Genomic DNA, 15739 nt, shown 5'->3' with positions numbered 1-15739 from the left:
CATTTACCAGCTTTCTCCTTCTCTCCTCTCTCGCGTGCAGGAGACAGACGTTATTCTGCCGCGATTCCCGCGAATGTGACGCGAATTGTCCCGTGAACAAGCAAATCCACAAAGATAGAGTAATAAAAAAGTAATACGCATACAACGATAACAACGATAGCAAAAAAAAAAAAAAACAGTTTTGTAAAAATGATTTCACACTCCACATTTAGGGGGGCCACAAGGGGGGCCAAGATTGTTGTCACAGGGGCACGGGCCCCCCTGGCCCCCCCTCTAGAACCGCCACTGTATATTCACGCAATGGGAATTCATCTTTCAGCTGAAGCACAGCATAAAAAGAGTCGTATCTGAGCACGCGGTGACTCCTTTACTCCTGAGGCTGAAATGAAACACTCTTTTTATTTCAGATGGTGTCATTATGGGAAATCCCTTTATCTCGCTTCAAAGCCCTTGAGCAGGTGTGTTTTATCAAACAAGCGCTTTATTCAGCCTCTTAACAGCAGGGGAATGAAGCTGTCTAAAAGCTATCCTCCAGGAAGATCCATCTGTAGTTATGCAGGTGTCGTAGATGCTTACCTTTATTTTAATTAACTTTATTCAAATTCAAGATGCTAAAATGTTAATTTTATATCCTAACACTATACTCAGTGTAATGATCTAGACAACTGTTCAAAAAGTTGTGGTCAGTATTATATATATATATATATATATATATATATATATATATATATATATATATATATATATATATATATATATTGGCCACACATTAGATTAGGGTTCAATTCTCACTCCTACCTAAATAAATAAGACTTTTGCCTCAATAAACTCATAATTACGGCTTATTAATAGTTAGTAAGGTAGTTGTTAATAGGTATTGGGTAGGATTACGAGATGTAGAATCTGGTCATGCAGAATAAGGCATTCAAATGTGCTTTATAAGTACTAATAAACAGTCAATATCCTAGTAATGTGCATGCTATTAGTAATAATAATTAGTTAACTAACTAATAATAAATTTATTTAATAGTGAGAATCTCTAGAGAGAGAGAGAGAAAGACTCTTCTCGCCCTGATTGGTTGGATTACCTGAACATTCTCCTGCCAAACTTACTGTTAAATAAACTTATATCAGAATGATTTCTGAAGGATCATGTGACACTAAAGACTGGAGTAATAATGCTGAAAATTCAGCTTTGCATCACAGGAATAAATTACATTTGAAAATATATTCAAATAGAAAACATTTTAATATTTGTTTATTTGTTTGTTTATTTAATCAGGGACTATGTATATTAATAATACATGACAATATGTAAAAGGTGCCAGATTTAGCCAAAATTTGCAAATTTTCCTCTGTAGTCCCTTGGCAGGTTTTATGGTATCAAACAAACAAAAATTTAACACCCAAACACAAAAGGAATCTCTACAAATGGCTGCAATTTTGATTGGATAGTAAGCACATTTTCATCTTTCTAGAGAAACCACAATGACCTTTTGTATGTTTTCATTCCTTTAGTTCTGTTGGAAGTCTAGTAAAGTCATGTGTTCCTCTAAAGGTAAATGGTAACTGGCCAAAGGTTCTTCTCAATTGTATATTATATTAACCACTTAAACCAACCCTTGTCAGCCTTGTTCTGACCTTTTGCATGTACATAACAACACCATCAATACATTTGACAAATCAACATATGGGGAGAAGACATTTGGTAAATCATTTACATACACATACTAAACAACAATGGACCTAAAGTCGATCCTTGTGGAACTCCAATATTAGAATCTAAATATTCTGATATTGTACTTATAACTCTTGCACATTGTTTCCTATTTAATACATAAGATTTATACTACATAAGGGCCTCAACTGACAAGTTAAAATTTGATAACCTAGAAAGCAAAATAGTATGATTTACAGTTTCAAACGCTTTCATAAAATCCAAAATAATACAGAACCAACTACACCTCCTTGGTCCATCTTTGATTTGATATTTTCCAGCATAAAATAATTTGCAATTTTTTTCCCCCCAGCAACTTAAGACATTACCGGGAGAATACTGGTCTATAATTATTAATTTCTTCATAATATATTATAATGTCACTGTTTTTACTGTAGTATTGATCAAATAAATGCAGCCTTGGTGAGCAAGAGACTTCTTTCTATAAGATTAATTGATATCATCTTACTGACCCCAAAACTTTTGAAATGTATAGTTTAATACTTTGTGTAAGCTGCTGCCTTATAATTATTTAAGGGTCAAACACAGGGCAAAATGCTTCCTTTTGTTGTTAAAATGGACATGTATCCAATCAAACTCATAATGCATTCAATTAGGAAGAAGCTAACATACACAGGTTGCATGACATTTGTGACTTAATCAAGTACCATAAACAAAACCAAAAAGAAAAGACAAGCCATCAAAGAGAGACATTTAAAACCCAATAATAAGCAAAATATTAAATTTAAAAGTCAGTTTATGTATACTTCATATCTTGCTAAACAGTTTTGGTACGGTCTTGGATCGTCAATCATCACTCGATGTCCGATATAAAAACTGGGTCCTGAAGCAAAACCTGTTAAGAACCGCCGCCTTAGGCTGAAGAGTGTCAGATTTGAAGCCAATCACATTCAGAGAGGAACATCCTCCCATCCAACACTTTGTGGATCACAGCTCTCTCCCCATGGCTATTACTGTCTGAGAATGTTATATCTCCGTCCCTATGACTCTTCATCACAGGATGTAGAACAACACAGTTATGGTCCTCTGATGCCAATGGTGTGGACATTGTTTTGCTGAACGAGAGCTTGCACTTCAGTGACTTTGATCTCCGGGCTGGAAGTGGAGCTTTTTTTTTTTTAATCTCAATGTGCAAGGTTGAGAGGTCTTAGCTTAGAGGTTGGGTCCATTATAAATATTTCACTGGCAAAGCAAAAGTGCTAAAAGAAAGAAAAAAAAAGCCAGTGAACTAAAAATACAGCAGCTTTAAATAACCTCAACCACGACCCGTGAGTTTAGTTAATGTACACTCAGCAATGTAACTCGGTCATCTGTAGAAATGACACAGATTGTTGCATTGATTCGACAACGACAAAACTATTTTTAGGGTGAGATGCAATGTATGTAAAATGTTCCCAAAGGATGTGTGCTGTGCATGCTTTAAGGTCAGAACAACAAAGTACAGTGTGTTTTGACCTCTCTGTGAGGGAGTGTTTGTATAGCACGTTGAATGTGATGACTGTGGGAATGCTGTGGGAGATTTTATACGGCACAGCATCTGCTTCAATGTGTGTATTAGGATTGGAGATGTTTCATTCAATGAATACTAATTCTCTTTGACTGATGGGATGAACTGGATTTATCAGACCAATGAATATTAAGAGAATCATGTTACCGTTTCTGCCACTGCTTCTGGATCATGAGAATCACATAGATATTTGCTTTACTCTTTCATGAACTGGGGAAGGTTGGTGCAGCTGTTTTCAGTTTTATATTTATTTTTTTTCTCCTCTGGAAGCTGTTGCTCTTGTTTTGAGTGAGTCATCAAATTCTCAGTCGGACTGTAGGGCGCATGTGACATGCAAAGATACGGCCCCTTTTCTTGCTTTTATCAAAGGAAAAAGGCCTGGGTTGTGTTTCTAAGCGTGCTTAACAAAAACTAAATGGCTATGGATGAAGACTAGACTTTTAAAGGACTGTTCAAATCACTTAATCTGCGTTACAAGTTCAGAGACCCGATGGGTTTTAACACAAGGTTACGTAATAGCAGAAAACAGCACATTATAAGATTTAGGTTAGTGATCATTTTGGGATAAAATGTTGCTTGACAAGATTTTTTGCATATCTGCACAAAGGAATCACTGCTCAAAGGAATCAGCATGTGATGCAAATATGTCAACATGCAACATCAACATCACTTTCCAATGCGTTAATAAATGGCATTTGTAAAGTTTTAGTTAAAGGTTTTAGATTTTTAGACTTGCTTCAAGTAACCACTTTTAAAAAAGTACACTCAAAAAATATTTTGTCCTAAATTTAAGATTTATTGCAGTTCAATTGCATAAATCTTAAATTTAGGACAAAATATTTTTCGAGTGTACTTATCCAAATGGATATAACAAATATTTATATTTTATAATATTTATAGTTTATATTTGAATATAAACAAAATAATGAACGTAATGCGATGCATGTTTGTCAGTCATACACAAATTAAACAGGTAATATTTCTGTAATCGACCTAAAAACTGAATGAGTCTAATGCACAATAACCAGGTTTATATATTTATCATCATTAAATCCAAATAGTTTCAATCTCATTTTAACTAAGTGAATGTCGCTTGTTCCACAGCTAGCCATATTTTAACAATGTTAATACATTTTATCTAAATAAATCCTTCTTCCAAAACATGTTTTTGTCTTACCCTAATTCACTATGGTACAGTAAGCCTGTTCATATTTTAGACCTTGCAGGATGTTTTTTTGCTTGAAATTTGAGTACTCTTCACTCGCCAGTCTGTATCACGTCATATCCATAAAACAAGAAAAGTTGCTCCGGCTACTTTGACGTGTGTATGGTGTGGGAATGGCAGAGGTCAGTTGTCACGAGTGAGAAAGGTTGACATGAAACACACTTAATCTCGAACCTCCAGGGAATCACTTGTTTTAAAAATGGCAGAACAGAGGAGAGTCTGCCAGCAATAAGAGAATGTGAAAGAGCTTGTGATAAAACCAGAATCAAATAAAAAAATGTTGTGTGTTTTTATTACTCAACAGGTGAGTAAGGTACTTTATTGCACAGATAAATTGCATATGTAGCTCTCTAACAGGGTTCAATGTAAAGCATTATCTATTGTGAAGGGTCATTTCATTATGGTTGTTTTAGCGCTGTGCTGGAATTTATTTTCAAGGAAGTGCCGTGTCTATTAATGGGTAAAGCTACAGTAACGTCTTCAGCTAGTCAGCTTGAGATCCTTTCCATCTAATAGTTATATCTCTTAAGTCTAGGAGTGAATGTTTTATAAGCAGTAGAATAACCATATTCATCCGCACAGTCACGTAGATCAATGCACTCAAAGCACAACCGAAACAATGTTCGTCCACAAAATGCATTCAGTTTTGTTTTTTAACCGCTAGAGGGTCAAAAGTTACATAGTGTACCTTCAACCATTTGAATAAATGCATTTTGCACTTAAACAAAATCTAATAGCTGCAAATAGTTAACCGTTAACCATCATTATTTTGTTCATTTATTTTTGAGTGAAGCACAATATGCATCGCATTAAGTTTATTAGTTTATGTCAAAACTGAAAATGAATGGGAATTGTAAATTCAAATAAATAAATTCTAAATTTAGGCCTATATTTTTTAGTGGGAAAACTGAGGAAGACTAAAAGCCCTTGTTGTTCATTTTCTGGATTACACTGTATATAAAATATTCAGGATGCAAAATCCCTACACAGCTGCGGCTGAGTTTATTTGACTCTTCCTTTTCAGAGGGGGTCGGCTGGCTCCCAGGAACCCATTTGACACACGCATTTTTCAAACAGGCCATATTTAGCCTGCTATTTGCTGTTTCTATTGTGAATCTGGAATTTCTACCTCAATGTGGGCACTGGTGCAATATTATTTGAGGCTGTTTTGTTGAATGCTGAAACGTGTGTCTTCCTTCGGTGAGGCCAGACTCAAACCTCAGCTTTATTCTATTGTAAACTCTCAGAAAAAAAAAGGTACAAAAGCTGTCACTGGGGCGGAATCTTGAAAAAGTGACAGCTTTGACAGCAGGTGTATGTATTGTTTAACTCTAAATGCAAGTGTCTTTCTTGATCAGCTCTATTTTTCTGTTCCTTTATAATCAATATTTTGTTGTGTATGACTCATGCAGCTGTGGAATTCAGGCGCTCTCTAAGGTGAGTCCGACGCACAGGATGCTTGGCAGCATCGTATAAGAGAGCTGGAAACCCTTGTTGAAGGTCTAATTGTTGGCAGCAAACAGGAATCTCATGCTTGATTGTGCCCCGCGCCTTTAACGGCATCCAGAGGTAACGTTGTCTTTCGCAATCTGTAAATTAGCCCCATTCACCGCTGAGATGTTGTACTCTTCATATGTTGCCAAGGCGTTCATGTGTTTTTCTGGGGGGAATGCAAAGAAACAAATTTTCTCCCTCACTTTCATCCACTTAAGCCCTTCAGTCTCTCATCCTCTCAGTGCGAGGCGGGTGTCTTGTTTTGTTGATAGAGGGCATCTGTCCGCCAATGGCAGTGATGTGATGAGATTAGTCAGATTGGACAGGCCGCACTTCAAAAACAGGGCCTAAAGGGCAGCGCATTAGCATTGCATCCATTCAAACATGACACAGCTTCCCCAGACTCTGTCCTTCAATGGGCATTCCTATTTTTGAAAGACCAAACCATCAACCTCTAATTTACATTACACTGTAAAAAAAAAAATGAAAAAAATGCTGCCTTCAATTTTTAGGTAGGTACAATTCATTTGGATATTTAGGTCATTTCAACCTAAATTTCACTTCACATTAAACTGACTTCTGTTCTATAACATAAAAAAGTGGATAATTGCTTAACTTATTTTGATGAGTTAAAGCAATGTAAAAGCATATGTTGTCATAACTTATTGATCAAATATTTTTTTTTTTTTTTTACAGCGTAGGCCTACATCCATTATGCCTGGCTTCATTCACTCACACAACATGTTGCTGGCATAAACCGTATCAAATATGCATCACAAGGGATGTTAAAATATAACTTAAACAGTTTGCGTGGATTTTATGACTTGTAAAAGTAATTTACAAGTAAAAAATCTTTTCTGATTAAATTATTTAAAATGTCAAGTCTTGCTGTGACTTTTGTTTTTAGTTTTTATGTTTTTGGTTATGTTTTTATGTAGGCTATTTTACTTAAATTGATCACAGCGAGACATTTTAAATCAGAAACTATTTACTTTTAAAGTTTACTTAGCCTAAATTACTTTTACAAGTGATACATGCAAAATGTTGTATTTTAACTTCCCTTAAAGGCTATTAGATGCTACTGTTTGTGCCAGCAACATGTTAAAAATCTGACATCGGTGACCTATCTGTTTAATAACAAAACACGCTGACATCATGAGACAGTTACTAAAATATGACAATAAAATAAACAACTAGCCTACGTAAATTAAACAAAGTGTCAAATACTGTAACACGTCATGACCCATGCTGTGCTGGGAGGAATGCATATGGGACTGAACCCAAACTAATTTATTAGGTCTCTTAAACTATTTGAAATTCATTCATCTAATGCTTCACGTAAAAGCCCCAATGTGTGAACGCAAATCTGCGCCTCAGTGCCAGAACATGATTGATGGGAAGAAGCAGCAGAACGTGTGTATAGCCTAGTACAAACACTAAAATAAGGAAAAATAACACTCGCTGCAAAACCGGGCAGACGGAGAAATGAACCGCGAGTGTATCGGATCCGTTCAGAAGAACACACACATGAATGAGTGGGGATTTTCGGGGACTAAAGGGTAAATGTCACATCGTGATGGCTTCACGGGACTGCCCGGAATGTGTGTAGCCTATAGCACATCTTGTTGCTTGGTTTGCTTCAAGTCACAAAATAAAAGGGACATTTTGGGTTTTCTTTTCTTTTTCCCTTAACCACAAGATGGCACAAAAACTCACCGCAGTACAAACATCCGCATTCACTATAATGCAGGTGGAAATTGACGCAATTGCGGGTGTATAGGTAGGCTAGCTAAATATTTTAATGTTTTCAAAAATGAATCGATAAAATAGCACACACACAAAAAAAAAAAAACATTTTCAAACCAATACAATTCTTCCAACCCTGTGATATCATGTCTCTGGACCGGAGCTGTGCACTGCGGCGGTTCAGTGACACTATCGTGAAACCACACTTCATTCACCCCAAATATTTACAATGTCTTAAACGTCCCCTATAACCTATATAATGGACTATGTGCCATCCACCAAATAGGCATTTTTTTAAACAAGTGACCGATTTTATCCAGCTTCCTCGTCTATTTATAAGGGGGCTATGCTTTAGATTCTAAAGAGCATTTGATTGGATGGTAAATCTGATGAGAAACTGAAGTGCAGAGTGATGTCATTAAAATCATTGATCCATATTGGCAGAACTGAGACACTAAGTTCTGAATGCTAATATCTTCTAAATGCAAATTTTTATCATTGTTTTGGAGCACATTAGCTTATAGATAACAGTATAAGGCTAACATATTCATACTAAAAGCCAAAACAAAATTCAATTTTGATTTCAGGGGGACTTTAAGGTGTGTCATTTGCACTCTATATATGTATTGTAATAATGTTCATTGTTTGAACTCTGGAATGTTAATTAAACAAACAACATCTACATTCAAAAAATCAGTTTACTTGGATAATTTTTTTTTTATGAAGAAATTATAATAACTGGCACTGATCAGAAACAGCATGACTACCCTGCAGTGGAGTTTCATCTGAATTCACTGGCACAGGTTCAGGCATTGTCAACACAGTTTATACAGCCATTGTCTTTTGTCAATTGATTTTGCATAATCTCTTTAACGCAACTTGAGCATGTTTTCATTTTTGGAGGGAAATTTACTCATCACTCTTAAGTCCCAGTCAGGGGCTTCTTTTGGCAAAGTGGATGCACCATTTGGGCCTGACATGTGAATGGACTGCAGGATTAGGATGGATTAATACAGAGTTTGCCTGATGGCTGCTGAGATTTATCTTAGCGGTACAATGTGTTATTGCTCCCAAAAGGCTGCACCCACCCATCTTTACTTTATAATAAGGTTGGATAATGCTGATCGCTGATTTGCCTGTTTACAATTTACAAATCTAATGGTTGTGGGAGGGGTCTGGGTGACAGAGCATCGCTGACAGGTTAAACGGCTGTGCAAAAACAAAACCATCACTCACCATCACAGTAGCATTAAGACATCAGCATGTATAGCAGTCAATGTAGCCTTTGACATCAAACGTGCAGTTCTATCAGTCGACACGTGGATGTGTAGACGCATTACCGCTGTGTCCCTCACCGCTTCCGACCCTTTCCTTATGAATCTGTCACAGCAATTGTATGCGAGCTATTAGAAATGCATTAGTTCTGGTAATACATACAGTAGCAGCCTATACATTTTAAATGAGGGGATAAAATTAATCTAAAGGGACTGATTGCACTTCCATCATTCTCCTTTCATACAACTGAGAGCGTCGACAAAGGCAATGTGTTTCAAATTTCTCCCACCCGTATTTACTGGACATGTCTGCTATAGGACAGTCACCAATGACATGGTGAAACATAGACATGATTCTCCCACATTTTGCCCAAAACTGACATTGTCGTAAAATTGTGGTAATAGACTGCTTATGCAAGTCTCTCTCTAAGGGACCTCATCCTCTCTCTCTCTCTCTCTCTCTCTCTCTCTCTCTCTCTCTCTCTCTCTCTCTCTCTCTCTCTCTCTCTCTCTGAGGTCATCAGTAACTTTACTTCTAAAGGCTACTACACTGACCACACAAGTTACTAAAGTTACACTTAAAAATGTATGAATGTCCTGGCATTAAATAACAAATACAAATGGAATTTTTCTGTAAGAAAACAAGCACAAACACACTTTTCAAGCAAGACATTTTACGTGAAAAAAATGTGTTAGGTTTGAAACAATAGATTCAATTAATTCAAAAAGATATTTTGAAACTTTCTGCCTTCGAACTGTTAGTTGATCACAGTTGTTCATAGTTAATGCGATGAACTTCACCTGTGGTTACACTGCTACGGTACCTGTGCGAACTTGAGGAGAACTGACTTCATGCATCCACTAAAAACTACCTTGACACCAGCTGATTAAAGTCAAAGCTAAAGGCAAGAGAAAAGCATCGTTCTAGCATTATTTTCAGTCACCGCTTCGATAATTTGTTTCAAATGGTACATTTTTAATGTGGCTTATGTCCAGATACTATTTGGGGCTACATATCTAAACATTAAATACACTGAAACCCATGTTTAAATAACCTAGACCTACTGTAAAAGAAAATAAAGAAAAAAAGGAAAGAAAGAAAGAAAGAAAGAAAGAAAGAAAGAAAGAAAAGAAAGGCAACTTTCAGTTGTTGTTTTTTAGGTCCTGTTTCTACCTGATCTAAACATTACATTTATTTTGGTCCGATATAAACTGACGGGTTTGGGTTGCCTCATGTTAATTAATTACATTTTGACTTGAATAAATTCAATTCATTTAGATGGCACCAAATATATGACATGATATAACATCTCAATGTACTAATTTTATTGAAGTCAAAAGCATTGTTTGACTTTTTATTATTATTTGTTATTGTATTACTAAATCAACATAAATGAATTAATGAGCTTCATGTGGTAACATCTATTTTAATTGAATTGAGTTTGTTCATAATAAGTAAAATTAAAATTCCCGAATCAACCTAAATATATAAGGTTACACTTACCAAACTATATTTAAGGGTTCAAAAATAGTTCTTTAAGGTTTCAGGTTGCCACTTTTTAAAGTTGTACAAGAGAAACAAAAGTTTCTTTAATAGTTTTACATCAGTGTGTGACTTTATTTATAGGGGGCTGGTAAATTGAATATACACTCCTATGGTACCTGTCTGTATGCACAAGTATGCTATACAATACTAATGCTCTTCATTACACTAATTACACAGTGGCCCCGCTGTTTCCTGTCAGCTGACGTAGACCAAACACGATGTAGTACGACAGTGATGACTCACTCACTGCTGTTTCTGAATCTAAAGCACAGCATCTACTGTTTAATAACTCATCCAATATGCTTCCTATTGTGTCTAATATGAGAGTGTTGTATTTGAGGCTGAGTGGGAATGTCAGCTTTGAGGGCCCTGCTGTGAAAGCTTGACTCTTACACATTCACGGAGGCTGGCAAACAAAAACAATTTGACTCCCCAGTTCCCCTGAGCCAGGGCTGAGCTTATTATCTCTATTTATGCCAGCTTTGCACAGTGTCAAAAAGCACATGACGGTAACCAATGAAAGTTTAAGAGGTTGAGAGCCACGGTTCCTGCCGTCTGTTATTGCTTCCAATTCAAGTTTCATCAAGTGAAAAATAAGAGTGTGAGTGCTGAGGAATTATGAATCCAGAGATGTAATTTCAAGAATTTTTTAGACGTAAAGTTGATCATGTTTTGAACAGGTTAACAAACACAATGCTAGCAAAGAAAGAATGAACACTTTAATTTACCAAAAGACAATGGAATGAACTTTAACACCATGAGTCCTAATGGTTGTGTACATGGTTACTTTGTCATCAGTTACATGTTAGAAAGTTACATATGTACTTTCTCATCAGTCAATACCATAAGTGGTAACACTTTAGAATACTGTTCCATCATTAATGAATAATTACACAGGAGCAAACGGGTAACGCACTATTAACAGTAATTGGTATTAACTAACAAGAATCTCTGATTAACTAATTAGTAAGTAATAGCACTCACTATTAGTGGTAGCTCATTAGATAATCAATAACTACTTTTTTTCATACCTCCAGGAGGAGTACTAACTGTTATATACAGGTTCATAATCAATGTAAATAATGCATTATGTATAATTAATTCTAAATTGAAGGTCATGGTAACCCACTAGTAATGACTCAAATCTTACCAAATCCATCAGAAGCAATTACTCAAAATATAAAATAAATAAAATCCTCAAAATATTACAATGACTTTGGAGTTGGAGTGGAGTTACAATGGAGTTATAATGCTTTTCATTTTAGAATACTGATCCAAATAATTAGTAATTCCTTCAAAAGGATGGTGACACTTTTCATTACTCATTTCAGTCATTACTATCCAATACTTTACAAAAACATCAAAAGCTTACAAGGATTTCAGTCATTACTAGAGTTATCATGATTTTCACTTTAGAATACAGTTTCAAATTATTAATAATTACTGATTCCTTCTGAAGGATGTAGTAACACTTGAGTCATTACTAGTGGCTTACCATGACCTTCACTTTAGAGTTAAATGCATCATTCATGTAAATTATGAACCTGTATAGTTCTTAGTAGTCCTCTGGGAGGTGTGAGAAAAATAGTAGTTATTCATTTAACTAATAGTGAACTACCACATTTGACTGAGTTTCTTGTTAGTTAGTATTTACTAGAATGTCAATAGTGCGTTACTCATTTGTTCCTGTTTAGGAACAAATTCTAAAGTGTTACCCAATAATTTAATTCTACTTCAACATTGTAATGCTAAAGGACTGAATCAGTGTCTTTCTCAAAACACCACAACAACACATGTAGTAGGCTATTGTGAAATACCAAATTATGTGTTGTGAAAGCATGAAAATATCTCTGCCACAAAAATACCATAAAATTGACCACATTGTTGGACTCATCACAATTAATTACATTCAGTTTGCCAGAGACGTTCTGAGATTCTCGACATTTCATTTTCTACATTATCACATGGCACATTGCATCACATCCACAAACAGTGACAATCCAGTGTTATTTTGTACTGGGACAGAAGGCCCCATACGCTTTCAGAAAATAATTACAATCTCAACAATAACGTATCTATTACTGGATGACCGTAACTGAGCACTCTGCTACATATGCATTTTTATTTTATGGCCATCTGTTCTGCTAGTCGTAGTGTTTAGCTTTCACAGTTTAATAATGAATCAGAAAACAAGTACCACAGAACAATATACATGTTCATTATGGCAATAATGGGATGGCCATCTCATGATTGACCATCTGCCCTCTTGTTTTGGAAAAAAAAGTCTCATGAATAAGGCAGATGTAAAGGAAATGTAATGAGAGTGGAGAGGATGAGATAGATATTTATCAAGCAGTGATGTATTAGATTCAGATTACACTGAATTTTATTGTAAACGCCTGAAATGGTCATTTATTCAGTGATACTTCAGATTAATGGAATGATACATTGAGACCATATTCTCGACTCATTTGCAGTAAATACACAACATTTGTTCCAGTGTATTGCAGTTTTGCCCAGCACTGTATAGCTTCACAAACATTATTACTGTAGTTTCTTTTAAATGAAAATAAACATTCAAAGAAACATCTATATTTCTTTTGATAAAACATTGCTTCTCTATTTTCGGCAAGTCACTTGTGGATTCAATAATTTGTTGAGTATACGGTCTAAAATACACAGACCACCCTTGCGTCATTCTTTGGTGAAGAATAGCTTTTTATAGAGATTAGTCTTGCTTAAGGGACATGGCGACTGCTTTCTCTGCTCTCCAGCACAGCAGGAGGGCTCTCTTCCCAGAGTCCTAATCCCAAATCCATTTCCCCCCTTTTTTGCCTTCCTTGGCAAAGCATTGATGTGACATGAGCTCACACATTGAGCGTTGCTTTTCAGTTCTTGTTCAGGCTCGGTGTCTCCATGCTAGTGGTTCCTGGACAGAGTCTCTGGCATCCCAAAAGGATGGCAAAAGCTCGGCGAAAGTCGGCATTGAAGGCGTATATGATGGGGTTGAGAGAAGAATTGGCCCATCCGAACCAAACAAAAACATCAAATGTTGTTGGACTGATACAGGGGAGACCAGTCGAAGTGCTCTTACAAAATGGCACGATGCAGTTCAGGATGAAGAACGGCAACCAGCAGCACACAAAAACCCCCATTATAACGGACAACGTTTTTAAGACTTTCGTCTCCCTTTTGAAGGACAGTTTGAAGGAGCTTTCGGACTCAACGTTGGAGCTGCCGCCCATGCTGTCATGGCGGATCTTGGCGTTCTCCGCAGCTCTTTCCAAAGCGGAGATCCGTCGGATCTGCTTCTGGGCGATTCTGTAAATCTGAGTGTACGTTACAATCATGATGACGACGGGAATGTAGAAGCTGATGAGCGAGGAGGAAATGGCATACGTTCGGTTGAGGCTGGAGTCACAGTTGTCCGTCAGCAGAGCCCTGTGAGAAGCGTTGACCTCTGGGAAGCTCACTGGCTGAGCCTTGTGCCATTTGAGCTGCACTGGGATGAAGGAGATGAGCACAGACAGGGTCCAAGCCATGCTGATCATCACAAAGGCCACCCTGTGAGTCATCTTCCTCTCGTAGCGGAACGGGCTGGAAATGGCCCAGTACCGGTCCACGCTGATAACGCAGAGGTTCAGGATGGAAGCTGTTGAGCACATGATATCGAAAGCGACCCAAATGTCACAGAAAGCACCAAAGGGCCAGAAGCCGGCAACCTCTGTCACAGCCTTCCAGGGCATGACCAGAATGGCCACCAGCAGGTCTGACACCGCCAGTGAGATGACAAAAAAGTTTGTGACTTTAGAGCGCAGGTGGCGGAATTTTGTGACAGCTGCACAAACCAGTGTGTTTCCGAGTAGGGTGGAGAGGATTAGAACGGAAAGAAAGCAACCGGTCAGAACCCGCCTGGACTGGTCACTTTCCATGAAACCACTGTCAATTACTGTTGTCGAGTTCAAATCCATCACTGCCATTGTGCCGTGCATTAAGGATCACTGCATCATGAAAACTAGGCGTGACTGTTTGAACACCTCATCTTAGAGTCCGTCAGACCTGTCACACTTCAGGTAATGTTGACCGTGTGTTCTTATTAAGACATTTTCATACCAACGTTAACATTTCCAGATCATGCTCCATTACACAAAAGATTTGTCCAGCATTCCAGTTTGGAAAGTACCAATAAAGTGTTTCAGTTCAGTGTTACTGTCATGCCGGTTGATATCATAATATCATAGTATATGATCCCATCAAAACTGTTCAGATAAGTTCATTTAATCAATCTGCACACATTTTCTTAGTGTTCCCTTATATATTTGAGTGTGATCATGTATGAGTCCTTATGCCATATGAGGACGTTTTTGATTCCAGTGAGCAATAACCGGTTCCTGCAGTTCTGTTAGTCAAACAAAGGGACAAAACTCATATTACAAGAGTAAACAAACAAAACAGCTATTATATTCTCTATGATAATTAAGAAAAACACCTTATCCTCACCTGTTAGATAATACCGAAGAGCTTCTTTTGTGCTTAAAGCTGCATTTATCCGAAAAATGTTGCACAATTTGCTCTTTGAAACATCTTGTCCGTAAAGAACGACTCACTTAAATAAACTAGAAAGAAAACTTGTTTCGTGTACGTCCTCCTCGATGAATGACTGTAACGCACCTTCATCCTGTCGAAGACCAGGTGCTATTCCATCAGCATGAGCTCCACGCGACAAATGCGCGTCGTGTTCTTGCTGCGCGAGCGTGGCGAGATTGGTGAGATCCACGCCGAGTGACATGACAAATACATTTAACACCGAGATGGGTCGTGTCCGATGCCCGAGGGGTTCGACAAATTACTCTAACAGTAGGTCATCCAGTTTCTAGAGTCGATGCTGAAAGAAAGAAAAACATTGTGGAGTCACAGTGAAGTGCCAGTGAGCGATGCGCTCCTAATATTACGATCCTATTACGAACTTGAACGATTCTTGATCCGTTCATCTTAATTAAATCTTTACTTTATGGTCAGGCTATTAATTACATAACTAAGTTTCTTTATTGTTGTTATCGCTTTCCACTAAAGTAGGCTTCTGTATGAATGAATTGCTAATTCCTTTTTTTAACTGAGTGCTGCAGATTTTCACTGCTAATCTTCACCTAACCGAAATTAAGGGGATAGCCTACCTGAATTAACGAAAATGTTGCAAAACTCGCATAGG

The 15739-nt window shown here is 37.1% G+C and overlaps 1 protein-coding gene across 1 annotated transcript; it reads right to left on the bottom strand.

Annotated features, from left to right (window-relative positions):
* Positions 1-12914: 12914 nt before the first annotated feature.
* Positions 12915-15589, bottom strand: drd1a (dopamine receptor D1a). The gene is made up of 2 exons (XM_077235898.1): positions 15031-15589; positions 12915-14929 (listed from the first exon to the last, which is right to left on the bottom strand). The coding sequence occupies exon 2, from the start codon at positions 14520-14522 to the stop codon at positions 13419-13421; it is 1104 nt and encodes a 367-aa protein (XP_077092013.1). The 5' UTR covers positions 14523-14929; positions 15031-15589; the 3' UTR covers positions 12915-13418.
* Between the last annotated feature and the right edge of the window lie 150 nt (positions 15590-15739).

This window comes from Siphateles boraxobius, unplaced genomic scaffold (assembly GCF_051911475.1).
Source record: "Siphateles boraxobius isolate OS27281-9 unplaced genomic scaffold, OSU_SipBor_1 2, whole genome shotgun sequence".
Lineage (NCBI taxonomy): Eukaryota > Metazoa > Chordata > Actinopteri > Cypriniformes > Leuciscidae > Siphateles > Siphateles boraxobius.
Note: the sequence above shows the minus strand (reverse complement) of the source record. Positions and strands in the feature narration are given on the sequence as shown.

Excerpts from the sequence above, each read along its gene's own strand:
- drd1a (XM_077235898.1), bottom strand. The coding sequence starts at position 14,522 with ATGCACGGCACAATGGCAGTGATGGATTTGAACTCGACAACAGTAATT.